The sequence below is a fragment of the Nicotiana tomentosiformis genome, chromosome 9 (genome assembly GCF_000390325.3).
Source record: "Nicotiana tomentosiformis chromosome 9, ASM39032v3, whole genome shotgun sequence".
NCBI lineage: Eukaryota > Viridiplantae > Streptophyta > Magnoliopsida > Solanales > Solanaceae > Nicotiana > Nicotiana tomentosiformis.
This window is the reverse complement of record NC_090820.1, coordinates 3,824,059-3,843,587: the sequence shown is the minus strand read 5'-3', so window position 1 is coordinate 3,843,587 and position 19,529 is coordinate 3,824,059. Positions and strand designations below refer to the sequence as shown.

General features: G+C 37.8%; 2 protein-coding genes across 2 annotated transcripts in view; both read right to left on the bottom strand.

The window, feature by feature from the left end:
- Positions 1–19,529, bottom strand: part of LOC104085624 (probable pre-mRNA-splicing factor ATP-dependent RNA helicase DEAH9) — a 200,141-nt gene that overhangs the window by 117,139 nt on the left and 63,473 nt on the right. The window lies entirely within an intron of this gene.
- On the bottom strand, positions 10,132–11,148 carry LOC104086667 (uncharacterized). The gene has a single exon (XM_018767542.2). It carries the CDS (start codon positions 11,146–11,148, stop codon positions 10,132–10,134), a length of 1,017 nt encoding a protein of 338 aa, XP_018623058.2.

Sequence of the window (19,529 nt, the reverse complement as noted above, 5' to 3'; positions counted from 1 at the left end):
TCACATGATGTACCACATAACTCAAATACTCAAAGCAAAAATTTCAAATCACAGTAGCTGCTCAAAACAACCCAATACCGGTAATAGACCTCATATCAAACAAAGCCTCACTCTAAAACCTTCATACACTGCCGATGATGAAAGAAACATGCAGAACTCATAACCATTCATCAGATCAACCAGTCATGGAACTCTCTCTCATTCGACAAGAACTATAGCCAATTCTAAGCCGACTTTCGATATTATCCTTCAAAATATATTGTAATCAAATCCGATAGTATCCACCTAGGTCCAATGACCTCATCTCATCCAACACAACCACTCTAGTGACATGACACATCAATACAATCTACAGCCACAACCTGTGGAATCCATGCACCAAATAGCAACATTCCAAATGTACTCAATCACGAACATGACTCAAACAAGAGAACCGTCCCGCAAGTTTGACGGGTGCCACCCCAACGCAATGCTAAGAACCCATCATACTATAGAACCATAGCACACCAATCTAACACAAAGGATCATATCTCAACATAACTCTGCCTCCATGCGCGACCCCATCCAAACACTGAGCCATATGAAATACCTCGGCCACCATGCTCAAAATCAATAACCACGCGCAATCCGAAATTGAGTACCAAGAGTGCATTACCATAACCATGTAGAAGAAAATGACATAATGCCATACAAACCCGAAGGAACATAACCAATGCGCAATCAATCATGCAATACCCAACTACTCATCTCGCTCAAATTATGCTATAAGACCACAACAGAACCGCACCATGTGTGCCTTAAACCAATGAATCACAACTCCTCGTAGCATAGAAGAGTAACTCACAGAAAATTCCAGAACACGAATAAGCTCAAAAACAACCGAATGGCATATCCCTCAACAATAGCAGTATGGAGCCAACCAATCCGGCTCAGTGTAGAATACACACCCTAATTGGGCCTACCAATGGACCCCCAAATCAACTCCGGACACCCACACGTAGATAAATAACCCTCCGAAAGCCCACAATGACTGAATCGTAACACATACTATCGTCTAGCTAGCTTCGGCCATGACTTCACAGTCCACAACCATGAAACAACCTGCTCTTGAGAACTCTTAGTCTACAAATCCATAGAACACACGAATCACCATGTCTGATCCCAACTCCACCACCAGAATGTCTAACACATCTCTCATACACGATCATCCCACAAGGAATACTTCTAAAATTCTTCCGTGCCACCTAGCAAAATTTGAATATCAGCAGTCGATCAATTAGGAGAGTGCCGCAATACCAATGAAGTTTCCATAAATCAAAACACATTGCCACTTCTGAAATGTATACTCTCATCAGGCCATACCGATTAGTAATATCATTTACCCAGTCATCTGAAACCGTCCATGTTGCCTATGAATTTATGTCCTTCCCTTCAAAACTGAACTATGACCTTGCACATGCAAATCTCAATCCCACACAACACACCGTGTATACCATTCCATCTTGTGAAGAGTACAAGAATCTCATAATTAACTCTGAGTCACAAGTAGAATACATACCCGGTCAGTCGGAAACCTTACATTTGATCTCATCCCAGAGAAAATTCCAATACGCACATATTCCTCATACCGGTAAGGAATATACCCCTCGAGCCATGGTAAAAACCATTGAGAACTCTTCGAAACCCATTTGCACACAACCACGCTATCAGAACCGAATCTCTCTAACTCAACCCAGCCACGCAGGTCGTCAAAACCCAAGAGCATGCCACGAAACACTTATGGAGACTAGCCACATCATAAGTACCCAAAGACCCTATTATATCTGTTACTGTGCTGATCCAAACTACTACCACGCTATCCTATTTCTCCCAGTCCTTTCCAAATTACCTTCAAACTGATATTTCTCCTTGCTGGAACACCACGACCCTTAAACAAAATTCACCACACAAGAGACCCTAGTATAGAACCACAATGCCCTAAGGCCCATAAGCTGTTGACTTCTCTCTTAAGCACTCTAAAGCACCATAACCGAGACATCCACTCCGAAAGACCTTATGTGAATTTTAAATTGTTCCTTTTCCCTTTTTCTTATATTAAAATGTAGAATCCATAGTCATATAGAATTACCGCAAGTCTCGACACCATCCAATGTAACTCTCAGTTTCTAGCCATATACACATCTTGAGAATTCTAAATTGCTACTTATAAATCTTGAATCCATTAGAACCATTCTCGAGAGTCATCCACTCTACTCAAATCTCAATTAAACCGACCAAACAGACCGAACGACCTGTGCCCCATTAGCACACCAACACCCAAGGGAGTAAAGAGTAACCCACACTCCTAAGCAACCAACCAAATTCCTACTCTATGTACACTACATCCTTTGCGAATAACCACTCAATTATTCCATAATGCCCATATACCCATAGAGTGTAATACAACCCTTATCCAAAAATTCCCTTACCCGAGTCATCCTCGACCTCGACTTCTGCAAGTCATAACTGATTCACCAGTATACCTCAAACCAAAAATAATACAACATATAATCGTGCAATCAACTTGTCGATAGCAGACTCCACCACTTGGCTCAAAGCTATGGAATAAAACATCTGAATACTTACAATAACCATACCCCATTACTACCATGATACCACAGTGATATTCCATTAAATCCTTCATCCGTTCCTGCAACACAAACCATCTAATACTTCAAATCATCTGCATATCTCGCGTTCATCCTCGTGATGGTTAAGCCAACTTCCACAGGAGATCCAAACTTAAATTACAACATATATCATTCACTGGTAAAAGAGAACTCTCTACCAAACATCATAAGAACCACACAACCTCAGGACACTTCGTAGGAGATAACCTACCTGCTCTGCCTTAAACTGGCATCTCTCTATACCCTTCCACAGTCACGACTACTACGAAATCACTTAATCTTCTTGATTCTGAACTCATCAACAAGACAGGAGAATCAATTCATTCCACAACTAAACAACATGAGAGATCCCTCAACATAACCATAACTCGAAACCATATGCCAAATCAAGACAGAAATCAAATACCCCATAGTCCTTGCTACCTCTCAAGTAAACTCTTCTCGTCACATTCGAACGATCCGAACACATCTCGCAGTCACATCATAGTCACCACATAGTTATTTCACCGCTCATCGAGCCATAAATTCCTCTCGTAGGGACATTACCAGACATATGAGTCCAAATGTACAAGTTACCACTGAAGCTACCGAGCTCAAGCTGCGGTCTAACCATGGCCTCAAGTCCTCCAAACTGGCCTATCACCAAAACACATAATACACATCTCGAACCTCGTTCATAGAATTATAAGCCGGCGATGCACAACTGATACTGAGCGCTCATGTGGAAGTAATTCAAAGAGTTACGCTACAAGCTGAATCAATGCCACGCGATAAGGAAAGAAAGATGGGAAGTATATCCTAAATGTCTTGTAGCCACTCGAAAATAGGTATGGACTTCATCATACTGATCCGCAAGACTCTACTAGACACGTGCTCATGACTTGTAGAACCTATGAACCTACAGCTCTGATACCACCTGTCACAACCCAAAATTCGACTAGTCGTGATGGCACCTAACCCAACCCGCTAAGTTAGACAATTATCAGATATCTAATTCCAATAACAATTATTAAAGAAATTTAAGTAAAGAAATTATTTGAATCTTATACATTCCCCAAGAACTGGTAGTACAAATCATGAGCATATAAGAATAGAGTTTACAATGCAAAAATAAAATAAATACATAGTCTGTTTGAATAGTACATAAATAGAGTTTTACAGATCTAAAGTTACCACGAATAAGAGGCAGCTACAGCCGGGACGCATGTACATCTTCAATCCAGCTCCTATCGAACACAGCAACATCAGCAGCCAACATCTGCACGCAAGGTGCAGAAGTGTAGTATGAGTACAACCGACCCCATGTACTCAATAAGTAACAAACCTAACCTTAGGTTGAAAGTAGTGATGAGCTAACAGAAAGGTCGGGTCCAACACCAATATTCCACAACAGTTCATAACAGCATAGTATGATAACAAAGAAGAATCTCAGAAATAAAAGGCTGAGTTCATTCACAGTTCCAGAAAAAAAAAGGCATTTCTTTTCAAGTATCTCAGTGAAAATCCAAATCTTTTACCGAAAAGCCAATATACGAGTAAGTTTGAAAACTGTGATTTTTCCCAAAAACTCCTTTCAACAAATAGTAAGATATTTCATTTTCAGATAGCATGAGGAAGGTACTTCTCTATGCCTACATGTCAAGATACAAGTAAAATCATAAATGTCCCCAAACTGGGTGGCAGAAGGAAATTCACCTCTATGCATGTATCTCAAGTACACATGTCAAATGCAATGCATCCAGATGATGATCTCATGTACTCACGCTCTCAGAGTGCTCAATCTCACTGCCTCGCATTCTCTCTCACTATGCGCAGCACACTCAATCACTTAGCAATGTACAATACCTACTGCGGCGTACAGCCCGATCCTTGTTTATAGTCGACTACGCTCACTGGGGGTGTGCAGACTCCGGAATGGCTCCTTTCAGCCCAAGCGCTATATCGCTGCAGCGTACAGCATGACCCAATCATATAAGTAGCCATAAAGCTCATTGTGGCGTGCAATCTGATCCACAGAAAGTAATCAATATATCATTGCGGCCTGCAGCCCGATCCCATAAAAAGTAATAAATATAACATGTTATGGCGTGCAGCCCGATCCCAAAATATCACTCTCACTCAGGCCCTTGGCCTCAACAGTCATCAATCTCTCCAGTCTCTCTCACGGGCTCACAATGTCATGAAACTAGCCCGACAATAATGATATGGTGTATCAATAAATAACTGAGACTAAGATATGATATGAATGCATGAATATGACTGAGTACGAAATATCAGTGAAATCAGTGAGATGATAGTAAGAAACGACCACTATGGGTCCAAACAATATCGGCATAATGCCCAAACAGGATATCTAGCATGATTGACAGCTTAACTACTTTATCACATGGTGAAAACACGGATATAAATAAAGTAGGGCCACTATACAGTGACATAGAAATAACAGAGTCTCAATTCACATGGTGCACGCCCACACGCCAGTCACGTAGCATGGGCGTCACCTCAATACCGATCACATAACACGTGTTTTGGGGTTTCATACCCTCAGCACTAATATTACAAGAGTTACTTATCTTGAACAAGCCAATACCAATGCCGAGCAAGCCAAGCGATGCTCCAAAGATGCCATCACGCGCGTTCTGACCTCCAAACAGCTCGAAACTAACCAAAAATAACTCAAATACATCAAACAATGCTAAAGGAACCAATCCCGATCGAAAAAGATCAAATCTTGAATCAAAAGCCCAAAATCGGCCAAAATCCCAACCCGGGCCCGCACGTCGGAACTTGATAAAATTTACAAAATTCAACAACCCATTCAATTACGAGTCCAACCATACAATTTTCACTCAAATCTGACCCCAATTTGATATTCAAAACTCAAAAATTCATATTATAAAACTTTAGGCCAAAACCCCCAATTTCCTCTTTAAAATTCACAATCCCATTACCAAAAACGAAGATAGATTCATGAAATATTACCAAAACCGAGTAGAGAACACTTACCCCAATTCATATGATGAAAATTGCTTCAAGAATCACCTTAACCGAGCTTCATAGCTCCCAAAATGTAAAAATGTCTGAAACCTTCGAAATAGAGTACTATATACACTACCCAGACGTCCTCTTTCGCGAACGCAGGAAAACCATCGCGTTCGCGATGAATAAAACTCTCACAGCCACAAAAGACTCTACGCGTTCGCGATTCACCCCATGCGAACGTGATGAATACTGATGCCAAAGCTTCGTGAACGCGACTAACCTTACGCGATCGCAGAGAAGAATGCTCAAATTCCCGGATACCAACCTCAACACTTCGCGAACGCGATCCTCCATATGCAAACGCGAAGAGGACTTTCCCCAACTCTACGTGAATGCGGAACATACTTCGTGATCGTAAAGAACAATTTGCTGCTGCCATCAAAATACACTACGTGTTCGTGACACTTGCCATACGAATGCGATGGAGAACTAAGACACCAGAAAAACAACAGAACACAGCAGTACCAAAATGAAGAAAAATGATCCGAAATCAATCTGAAACACGCCCGAGCCCCTCGGGACCTTGTCCAAATATACCAACAAGTCCCGTAATATAACATGAACCTACTTGAAGTCTCAAAACATACATAACAACATCAGAACGATGAATCACAACTCAATTCGAATTCAATGAACTTTGAAACTTTAACTTCCACAACCGATGCCGAAACCTATCAAATTACGTCCGATTGACCTCAAAATTTGCACACAAGTCACATTCGACATTACGGACCTGCTCCAACTTTCAGAATCGGAATACGACCCCGATATCAAAAAATCCAATCTCGATCAAACTTTCCAAAATTCCAACTTTTGCCATTTCAAGCCAAAATCAACCACGGACCTCCAAATCGCAATCCAGACGCGCTCCTAAGTCCAAAATCACCAAACAAAGCTAACGGAACTATCAAAATTCCAATCCAAGGTCAAATGCTAAAAAGTCAAACTTGGTCAACTCTTTCAAATTTAAAGCTCCCTAGTTGAGAATCATTCTTCCAAACCAGTCCCGAATAACCTAAAAATCAAAATCAACGATTCACACAAGTCAAAATACATCATACGGAGCTACTCATGCCTTTAAACTACCAAGCAAAGTGCAAATGCTCAAAACGACCGATCGGGTCGTTATAGAAACACCCTTCGTGCCATGAACATATGATAATGTAAAAATAATGGCACGGCATCACCCTTCGTGCTTTTACTATCATCCTCACATGATAATATAAATGAAATGGCACAGCATTATATATCGTGCATATTAAGAATGGAACGACATCGCCCTTCGGGCTTTATACTTTTCCTCACATGATAATATAACTGAAATGGCACGGCATCACCCTTCGTGCTTTACACTCTCAAATGGAACATCATTACCCTTCGTGCTTTACACTCTCAAATGGCACGTCATCACCCTTCATGATTTACACTCTTCCTTACCAAGCACGTGTATATTATTAACAAGCAAGGTAGGAAGCATAAATAATATCAAGAAAAGTGTTTAAACGACAACACAATACAACAATTCATATCACAATTTGCCCACCTGCCACAAACAACTCCAAAGATACAACAAAAATCAATTAATTTCAAAGCAAATAGCCCAAGGCTCCACACAACGTATATAAAACCTTAAAAACAACAACAGAGATAGAAAAGTAACTCAGCATAGGACAACACCTTCTTTAATTCAAGGCAGAATAGGTAAAGACCCCCCTGAACTTGACACTTTTTAATGAGCGTACACCTTAACTATACATGATTTTAATCCCCCCCATGCTTACTTTTTCGGATGTTATTACCCCCACCTAACCTACCACATGGCAGTAAAAAATTGGTTCAAATGGCTTAGAGCGCTTGGGGGAGTATATGTTTTGCCACATTAGTTGAATATTTCCCTTTCCCAATCCTAGAACCATCCCTAATGGTAATAAGTGTATTTTCCCCCAAAAATGAAGATCCCAACGGTAACAACCCCATTCTCTCCCTTATTTATTATCTTCTTTCTAATTCTTCAGCATTTTTTTTGTTCTCACATTCTTTGTCCATCCAAATTCCATTCCCCCCCCCTCCAGATTTTGGCTCTTATTTTTTGCCCAAATAACAACCATTTTTTTACTTGGAAGAAAGAAGATGAATGATTTTTGTAGATATGGCAAGCCAGCTCCTTTAAAATTTTCATGGACTACTGCAAATCCTGGACGATAATTCTTTGGATGTAGTCTTTATTCGAAGACAAATTCTTGTCTATTTTTTCAGTGGTATGAACCTCCATTTTCGGAGCAAGCAAACATTGTTATTTCTGGGTTGTTGAAGAAGACTATCAAACTATAGAAGAGGGAAAGAATGCTAAAGAGTCTATTATTTTTCAGTTTACTTTAGAATCTGATTTTGCTCATGTACATATAATGGTTATCTGGTAGTATGTAATAGAAGTGAAGCAATATGATATATTGTTCGACACTACTATGTCAACATTTTGTCAACATATGGAATTGATGCCAATCACAATTTATATAAAAACAACCATCAGTATCCACAAAAATAACCAATCACAATCACAACATTTTGTCAACATAGCTGGTAATTTGACAAAGAAAGTCAGAATTTAACATCAAAAAATAGAGTTAAATTATGCTATCCATATATAGCTAGACATACACATGACAAATAAGTGCACAAAATAAAGTTGCGTACCACCATCCGTATCCACAAAAAATAGACACCCCATGAATTCAACTAAAACAGTCACCCCACGAATTCAACAAAAAAGAAGTCTAGTATATCAAATACTACATCCAAATAGTAAAAAAATTCATGTGGTCTTCTTGGAGGGAGATTTCCCCATAACCTTAGATCTTGTTTATATTCCAGCGGATTGGGACCTTGTCTTGATTCTAGCCATTGTAGCTTAGACTTGAAGTTGTCTTTGAGTCACAGCTTCCTTCCCTTTCCATTTCAAACCTTTAGAAGGCTTATATCCAATATCACCAGTAACATGGGTAGAATCAATTAAAGGGCCAGTATAAACCTTTCTGGCTGTAGGCAAACTATGCTGATAACATTCAAACCAAAAGATACATTTCAAAGTTAGACAACAACATCATATAGTATGTTAGACAATAAAATCTAAGGACCAAAAAAATAAATACACTTACATTAATACTTGTAAAACCAGACTGTGCAACAAATACACCATGTCCTTGAAGCCTAGGCCTCTTGTAGTGGCTTCTTGCTCCCCCCCCCCCCCCCAAATTTTCCTCCAGTACTTGTAGATGCCTTACTTTTAGATGCATTGTCAGATTCCTTTCTGCCTCTCTTTTGTGAAGTTTTTGTTATTGATTATTGTGAGTAATTAGTAGTCTATTATATGAGAAAATGAGGAATTAGTTCTTACATAACTAAGAAGATAGTAATAAAGGAAGAAGGTAGGAAGGTACCTCTTGATTAGTTATTGGTCTTGTTGGACAACTCCTCATATTATGAGTACTTGCTTCGCAAAATGGAGCATGTCATAGTTATTCCCTTCTTTGATAATTTTTCAGCCCTTTTTATTTCTCCAACTTCCTTTCTTCTATTTTTTCTTGGCCTTCTAGGCATATTTTGAACTGGAGGAGGTAATACCTTGGGGTTACTACTTTCTGGAGACATTTTCATGTTGGGAACTGGTTGTATGAAGTGTGAATATGCCTTCATGTAGGTCTCTTTCATGTACCAATGTATAATATTCTCTGAAGGATCAAGTCTCTTGAAGTGCATTGTTGTTATAGCATGTGGACATAGAGTGCCTTTCATTTCCCAAGACATGCAACTGCAGTAGCCTGTTCTTAAATCTATAATGAACTTGCATGGACCATCTTTGAGTTCAAAGCCTGTATCTCCATTAAACATGAAGTCAACCCTCATTGACCTCTCAACATTAGTATTAAACACCATCATGGTCATTGGAGATACACCATCCTGCCAAGTTTCGGCAAAATCTCTCATCTTTGCTATCCTACTCATAACTTTGACCCTTATTTCCTCTAGCATTGATATGATTGTCTTGTGTCTAGGGCCCAATATCCAAGCATTGAAGCTTTCACATATGTTATTGTCAACACTGTCACATTTGGAGAATGTTTGGAAGAATGCTTTGCACCATCTTTCTTTGTTGTATTTAACTAGGTCTTCATAAATGTTATGACCCAATTTATCAAGATCATCTAGCTTTATTTTCATTTCAGACTCAAATATTGATCTAACAACACTCCAGAATCTTTTTCTTCTTTCAATCCCTCTCCATTTTATTGCCCAGTTTGCCAGAATGTGTCTAGAACACATTCTGTGCTCACGCTCAGGTAAAATCTCTTCAACAGCTGAACATAGACCTTGCATACAAACAAAGAAACAGTAGTATTTTAAACCAGAAAAACAGTAGTATTTAAACAACAGTATATACCTTTTTCATGTCACTTATCATGGTGAGTTCCCTGCCATCTCCCAAGTTCAAATCAGTTTGCAATAACCTGAGGAACCAACTCCATGTTTGCTTTTTTTCAGTGCCTACAACAGCCCAAGCTATTGGGAACATTTGGTTATTCTCATCCTTTGCTACTACTGCCAACAGTTGCCCTTTACAAATGCCCTTTAAAAAATATCCATCTAACCCTATACATCTCCTACAACCCTCCATAAACCCCTGCTTCATAGCTGCAAAACAAATGTAGAAACTGGAAAGCTGCTTCTGCCCATCATCTGTGTCTGTCAATTTTACTGCACATGTGCTACCATGATTTGTTTTGAGTAGCATATCCCTATAGTCTAGAATCCTACCAAACTCAGCAACATGATCCCCCATAATTTCTTTCAACACAAGTTTTTTGGCCTTCAAACAAACAGTCTTACCAACATATAAACCAAGCTTTTTTCTCACCATATCCTGAATTTTCCAACCTTTAATTCTAGGTTGTGAGGTAATTCTATCTTTGAACTGCTTTGCCACATATTTTGAATTACACAGATAGTTGTAAGTGGTTTTATGACATTTGTGTCTTGGATTATAAGTCTTGATTGTGAAGTTTGTACTCCTACCTTCCTTGCTAGCAAACAACAACCAAGGACAACCAGTTTTGAATTTAACTCTGACCCTATATGGCTCATTGGGATCCTTAACTAGCTGGATACCTTTCTTTATAGCATACTTGGTAACTGCTTCTCTAAATTCCTTCACATTCTCAAATACCATCCCCAGTTGCCAAGTAACAATTTTGGTAGAAGGATCATACACCACTCTATTTGTTTTTTTCCTTCCCCTTAACTGTCCCATATTATCTTCCCCATCTACATCATCATCAGATACAGGATCACCCTCCCCTTCCAGATCTGATTCAGATTCAAAGCTATCTGGATCTGAACTATCATAGTAAGGCTCATCATCACCTCCTAATTTGTCTCTCATATATTTTTGGGTTGATCTATGTTCTCATAACCTTCATCAACTCCAACTTCACCTAAAAGTCCATCAGGTTTTTCCTTCCTAAGTTTTCTCCTATTCTTTTGTCTATATTTCTTCAGATCTTCTTTAACAACCCTCAGTTCTTCATGGACATCACTTCCATAATCAAATGACCTCTCAGATTCATCAACATATGCTATTTCTTCTTCTTCTCCAGCAAGTTCTACGTATTGAGAATCAGCAGCAGTGTCCTCTACATCATCAACAACAGTAGATTCTTCTTCCTCTGAAGAGGAAGTTCAATATATGGGTGAATCCTCTTCTTGAGTGGAATTCAAAGGAGTAGGTAACCCTAGATCTGGATTTGCAGCCATAGTATTTAAAGAAGGACCACAGGGAACAAAAGATTCCCTATTGTCTTGTCTATATTTCTTTAGATCTTCTTTAACAACCCTCATCTCTTCATGGACATCACTTCCATAATCAAATGACCTCTCAGATTCATCACCAGATGCTATTTCTTCTTCTTCTCCAGCAGGTTCTACCTGTTGAGAATCAGTAGCAGTGTCCTCTACATCATCAGCAACAACAAATTCTTCTTCCTCTGAAGAGGAAGTCCAATCTATGGGTTAATCCTCTTCTTGAGTGGTATTCAAAGGTGTAGGTAACCCTAGATATGGATTTTTTGCAGTAGTATTTAAAGGAGGACCATAGGGAACAAAAGATTCCCTATTGTCTTGTTGTGTGCTGGAAGATACATTAAAAGGCTCAACCGCGTGGCTTATTTGGCTACCCTCTATAGCACCCACTTCCTCAAATTGTGAGTCAGAAGAGACAAAAATGCTTATTGTGTCCCCATTGTTTAATAACATAGCAAGGTCCATTAAATCCCTATCTTTTGTTAATTCAACCAAATCGTCACCCTTAGCACTCATAATATAAGTTTTTTCTAACTTTGTAATCCAAAAATCCTTAGCATAATCAGATAACTCTGGTATTGACAAGTGGTCAGAGTCGACATTAGTCACATGTTCAACCCTACCCCCAACATATAGAGGTCCTACCTCACTCACCAATATCCCACCAATTTTCCATCTTAAATTCAAATACTTAGTATCCATGGGACCCTACACAGTAATAAAAAAAAGTAAAAAATAACTCTCAAGACATACATATACAGAAGATTACAAATAAACAGTAAAAAATTAACAAGCAACATAAAAGACCTAATTTAACCCTAATCGGCATGCATGCAAAAATCACAATCAACATAAAAGCCCTGATTTAACCCTAACAGAAAGAGGCACACATAACTTCAAATGCGGAGTGAAAACAGTAGAAAGTTTGGCGTGAATCAAAGAAACCCAGTAGCTTTTAGCTCCTCCACAGTAGTTTTTAGCAGCACCTCAACGAAGAACCGTATCGACTCACAAAATCAAGCTCAAGCACTCACAATCGTCTCTGTCATTGATGGGAGTGAAGTGGTGAGAAACCCTAGTTTTTCTATGTTATCGACCAAATGAACTGATGGTAAAAAGAATGGGTTAAATTTGAGGGATTAATTTTAAAAGCGGGTCGGGTATTCTAATTGGATACCCGAATTATTCCAACGTGTACAGCCACATCATCAAGCATTTATATGTATACAGTGCGTGTATTTACGATAGAAAGGTTTACTAGGTTAGGGGGATAATAACATCCGAAAAAGTAAGCGTAGGGGGTTAATTAAAATCACGTATAGTTAAGGTGTACGCTCATTAAAAAGTATCAAGTTTAGGGGGGTCTTTACCTATTCTTCCTTAATTCAAATTTTTGATAAATATATTAACGCCTCTTTTTAAGCTTATTTAATTAATTATTTGCAGATGAAAAATCTATAATGAAATTAATTTCAAGAAATATCAACCCAACTAATCACGGTATTTCACATAAAACTCAAAGTGACAATCACACCAAATTATCATATAAAAACAACATCGGCAAACAAGAAATGAGGGATGACAAATAAAAGATTTAGTAAGTGCCAATAATTTTTAATTTAATTCATAAAGGTATCTACGAATTTTAACCGATATAATTTGCACATATAAACCAAGTACGTACTCATCACCTCGTGTACATGGTTTTCAATTACACAATTTCCACATAAGACTCAATGTCTAAGGGGTAATTTCCCCCACTCAAGGTTAGGCAAGATATTTACCTTTTTGAAGTTATGCTGATATTCCAAAATATCCTTCTTGCTTGAATTGACCTCCGGACAACTCAAATCTATCCAAATTGAATGTATAACTTCACTAAAATTCATCGGAAACAATTCCGTATAATAAAATGTCAACTTAAAATTTCGCATTAAAAAGTCAATACGGGGCCCGCCTCTCGGAACCCGACAGAATTTTTACGAAATTCGAACACCCATTCCGATACGAATTCAACTATACCAAATTTACCAAATTTCGATAACAAATCAACCTCCAAATCTTAACTTTTTGTTTTTGAAAGATTTTTCAAAAATCTCATTTTATTCCAATTGATTCACTAATAAAAGATGAAAATAATCATGGAATCATGAAATATAATGAAAACCGAGTAGGAAACACTTACCCCAATCCATTTGGTGAAAATCCTCTCAAACATCGCCCAAATCCGAGTTCCCTAGCTCCAAAAATGTTGAAATGGGCTAAAAATAAAACTGCTCAATAAAAACTCATTTTTCGTCATAAAAGTTTATTTTTGTTACTAAAAGTCCATTTTCCGTTAATAAAGGCCTGCACCAGAACCTGCTTGCACCAGCAATTTATTATTGTACTAAAAGGCTCTAACTCCATCATACGAACTCGGAATTCAACGATTCTTGTTCCTATGAGTCACAAATAATAATATGAACCCAATCGTTCAATAAAAACTCAATTCGGAGCTCATTTGCTCAATGCGATACCAATTTCGCTCGTTAAACAATTAACTCATATTTCGCGCTAAAAACCCAATCGCGACTTGATGAAATTAGATCAAATATTCAAGATCATTCCTATAATTCATTATCAAACTCTCGAAAGTCTCAAAATCGAATTTCGATCTCTATAATGAAAAATGGATCTTTGGATCATTACATGCTTATGCTCAAAACACCAAACTCTTCCAAAAACTCTTCCCAGATAGCCTGTAGTGTATCACGCATAACCTTTTGTACCCAACTCCAACTGCGAAACGGTTTAAATTTATGAAAACAACATATAAAGGTCTACAACTTTTATTTTTGGATCATCTCTATTTCCTTATAGATTACAAGATATAAGCTTCCAAAGTCAGCCCTCAGAAATTTCTGCGATGCACACTGCTGTAGCAAAAAACCAGTAGTTAAAAAGGCCTAGAAATGGTCCGAAACCACTCTGAAACTCACCTGAGACACTCGGGACCCCGTCCAAACATACCAACAAGTCTCAAAACATATTATGGACTTAGTAGAGGCTTCCAATAACATCAAACAATACTGAAACAACGAATTGCACCTCGAATCGAACATATGAGTTTATGAAATTTTTTAAATTCTATATTTTGTGCCGAAACGTATCAAATCAATCCGGAATGACTTCAAATTTTGCATGCAAGTCATAAATGACATAATGGAGCTTTTTAAATTTTCAGAATTGAATTTTGACCCCGATATCAATAAAGTCAACTCCCGGTCAAACTTTCTAAAATCTTTTATTTTCCAACTTTCGGCATTTCAAGCCAAATCAATTACGGACTTCCAAATAAATATCCGGACACACTCCTAAGTCCAAAATCACCATACGAACCTATTGACATTATCAAAATTTCATTCCAAAGTTGTTTGCTCAAAAGTCAAAATTCGGTCAAACTTTAGAAATTCAAGCTTTATAAAATCAAACTTTTTATTTTATTTTATTTTATTTTCAAAAATTAACGGAAAACGTGCCTACGTACCTCGGAATAACTTTAAATTTTGTACATAAGTCATAAATATTGTTACGAAACTGATCGAACTATCGGAATCCAAATCGGGATCCGGTATCAACAAAAATCCAATTATGGCCAAATTTAAGAATTCTTTAAACCTTTAAATTTCTAGTTTCCGTCAAATGGCGATAATTCAAGTTAGGGACTTCCAAATTTTATTTCGGGCATACACCCAAGTCCCAAATCACGATACGGACCCACCGAAATTGTTAAAATATTGATCCGGATCCGTTTGCTCAAAACATTAGTCGAAGTCAACTCAAATGAGTTTTAAAGGCAAAATTTCACATTTTCTTTGGTTTTTCACATAAAAGTTTTCGCAAAAAGATACGGATTGTGCATGTAAATCAAAGAAGGATGAATGGAGCTATTTGAGGTTTCGGAATACATAAATGAAGGTTAAAATTAAAAATGACATATCGGGTCATCACACATTGTGATTTAGCCGTGAGCTCCTTACTGTGGAAAATATTGTCGTTGAGGTATAAGGTCTGGGTGTTGAAACGCATACGGTGAGATAAGGGTGTCTTGATACGCGTGGCTAGTAGGGGAACTACTAGAAGTCATGCGGTGTGATAAGGATGGCTAAAACGCGGGATGCTATTTCGGAAAAAATAATTTTTTTTAAATTAAATGTGAAGGCTCTCGCGATGATATAAGAAAATAAGATATTGTGAATTTATTGATCATTTGGGTTTACGAAGTGGTACCTCGGGAGTGCCCTTGTTGATATTTCTTTATGGCTACATTTGACTTTGGTTATTTTGATGATTTCTTTAAAATTGTAAATTTCTGTTTTCTTTCCGCGAAGTATTATTTGTCCTTATTCTATAAAGTTAAATAGTGACATACTACTTACTTGACTCATTCCCATTGTCATTTTGTTATTATTATATTGTTAAACTTTTCACCCTGTCTTTTATTATTCCAGTAGGGCCTGACTTGACCTCGTCACTACTCTACCGAGATTAGGCTTGGCACTTACTGGGTACCACTGTGGTATACTCATACTACGCTTCAGCACATCTTTTTGTGTAGATCCAAGTACTTCCTATCAGACCAGGCATCAGTGAATTAGCTGCACGCGGAGACTTCGAGGTATATCTGCCAGCGTCTGCAGACTCCGGAGTCCCCTTCTATCCTTATTATATTATTTTCCTTATTTTCTTTAGACTCTCATGTATAGAGACATTGAGGATAAATTCTTAGAAGCTTGTGACTTATTCCTACCGGGTATTGGGAGTTGAAATTGTTAAATTTGAAGTTCTTATTTAATCAATTGTTAAGGATTAAATTTTATTTTATATTCAGTTATTTCACATTAATAGGGTAACCTAATCTTAGAGACTAGGTGCCATCACGACATTCTACGGAGGGAATTTGGGGTCGTGACAGGCCCGATCCTATAGGAGTGTGTTACATGATACTGCCGAGGCGAATGACCCAATCACATAAGAATATGTGCTCTGCCGAGGCGAACAAACCGATCCCATATGAGTGTGTTACATGATAGCGCTGAGGAGAACAACCCGATCTCATAAGAGTATATTACATAATACCGCCGAGGCGACCGACCCGATCCCACAAGAGTGTATTGCATAATACCGTCGAGGCGAATATCTCGATCCCATAAGAATATGTGCTCCGCTAAGGCGAATCACCCGATCCCATAAGAGTGTGAAACTTGACGGGTCACTGCCCTACTCACGAATGTGCGTGTGAGTTATAAAATTCAAGAAAGCTTCGGGATAAATTACACTAAATTACATGTTTGCCAAAAGGTTTATTTTCCAAAGTAAAGATAACCACATATAACTTCGGTAATTCTCTCTCCAAAATATCTTTAAAGCATTGTTCTAAACCTAGTTTTACAAAAGCTAAACTAAAACAAATTCCAAACACCACATGCGTGCCCCTGCCAAATGCGACATCAACATATCAACTTTCCTAAGTCGACAATTTCATTTTTTCTTAATAAATAAAGTCGACAATTACATTTACGTTGTCGTTTTCAGTTTTTTCTTCATGTAGAATAAGTTTTATTTGTTCAATACCCCTTCCATGAATTTAGATGTAAAACAGTGTTAGTTGTTTTATACTTCAATATCATATGAGAGAAATTGATTTGTGTGATATCCAATTTTTATGTGTATTGATTATAGAATGATTTAGTTCTTCGATGCGTTTCTTATATTATAGTTGCGGATTAAAAAATATAGAAAGTAAAGAACATACGAATTTTTACGTGAAAAACAATCAGCTCAAAAAGAGGTGTAAAATCTACGACCTACTATCCAGTAGGGTTCTTTCCAGACACTTCACTAAAACTCTTAGCCAAAATAAAGTTTACAAATCTCTTGTAAACCTAAGGATTAAACTATAATCCATATAGCAACACACTGCAGGCTATTGCGATGTCACGATCTAAAATTCTCACCTTCGGGACTGTGATGACGCCTAACATTTCACTTGCTAGGCAAGCCAACATTATATTAATCTTAAATATTTTTAAACAAATCAAATTAAACGGAAGTCAATTACTGAAATAAAGTACGGAAGACCATAACATCTGAATCATCTAACTACATCCCCGAATCTGGTGTCACAAGTGCACGAGCTACTAAAATAATATAAATAAAGGTCTGAATAAAATTCAAACTGTTTGAAAGATAATACACATCTAAGATAAAGTAGAAGAGGACTTAAGGACTGCGGACGCTGTGCAATTATACCTCAAGTCTCCTATGGGTAGCTGAATCCGAGCAAGTCTATGGTACGCCGTTGGGACCAATTCAAAAATCTGCACAAGAAGTGCAGAGTGTAGTATGAGTACAACCGACCCCATGTACTCCGTAAGTGTCGAGGCTAATCTCGACGAAGTATTGACGAGACTATGACAAGATACATACGTAAACAATCTGTACAAGTATATATAAGTACGAAGCAACAATGAACACAACAATTAACAATTTACAAGTTTGGGAGGGAACTTGCGAAGGGGAATGATATAAAAATTTCAGCTAGAGAAGTGTCATGCAGCAGCCAATTAATTCATTAACAATAAAATAAGTAGCTGATAATATGAAAATGGCACGGCACCACCCTTCGTGCTTTTACTCTCATTCTTACCATAAAATAATGAATAAATAATACGAATGACATGTCATCACCCTTCGTGCTTTAACTCTCTTTCTTGCCACAGTATGATGAATAAAAGATTTAAATGGCACGGCATCACCCTTCGTGCTTTTACGCGCTTTCTCATTTTATAAATCAATAATTAATAATATAAAAATGGCATGACATCACCCTTTGTTCCTTTACACTCTTCCTTACCATGAAAAATAATAATATAAAGTCGGATAAGTATTTTAAATGCGGGTATCTATACTTATCAATCAATTCAATACCACAATACCGACCTCACCTTTCAAAATATTCAACAATAATTAAATTAGCAATAATTTCATGAAAATTGATCAAATAAATAATAATAAACTTGAACATGAATATCTTAATTAAATAGGCAATTATTCACAATGAACAAATTTCACCCGCATGCTTTGACTCAACCACAACGCATAAGTACTGATCACCTCACATATACGTTGTACCCGCACATTAAATCAAGTAGCAAATAGACAAACAAGTCCTAATCCCTCAAGTCAAGGTTAACCACGACACTTACCTCGCTTTGCAACCAACTCAAGATTCTATAACCTTTGCCTCGCTAATCGGTGTCTGAATGCCTCGAATCTAGTCAATATACTCAACACGAATTGTAGAAACCAATTCTCTATGAAAATACTAAAATTTTCAATTAAAATCTGAAATTCAATTTAAAAAATCAAAAGTAGGGCTCACGTCTCGAAATCCGACAAAGGTTATAAAATTTGAACGCTCATTCAACCATGAGTCCAACCATATAAATTTTATCAAATTCCGACATCAACTCAACCTTCAAATCCCCAAATCTTATTTTCAAATCCCTAGGCCCAAATCCTTGAATTTCACCTAAAAAATACGTAATCTAGTCAGAATAATCAATGTTAGTTTAATATTATTGACTAACAATGATAGCAACTGACTTACCTCAAGTATTCCCATGAATTCTCGCTCAAAGATCGCCTCAACCCGTGTTGAAAATGTCCAAAATGACAAAAATATCAGAACTCATCTGTTTTGTAATCTGTCCAGAGGTTTCGCACCTACGGACACTTACTCGCTTCTGCGCACCCACTCATGCGGTCATCCATCCGCTTCTGCGCCAATTCTGCTTATGCAGATAATAGTCCGCATTTGCGGACTCGCTTCTGCGAAGAAGCGTCCGCTTCTGCGATCTAATGCCCCCTTAGCCCAGGACGCATCTGCGACCATTTTGTCGCTTCTGCGGTCACGCTTCT

Excerpts from the sequence above, each read along its gene's own strand:
- LOC104086667 (XM_018767542.2), bottom strand. The coding sequence starts at position 11,148 with ATGAGAGACAAATTAGGAGGTGATGATGAGCCTTACTATGATAGTTCA.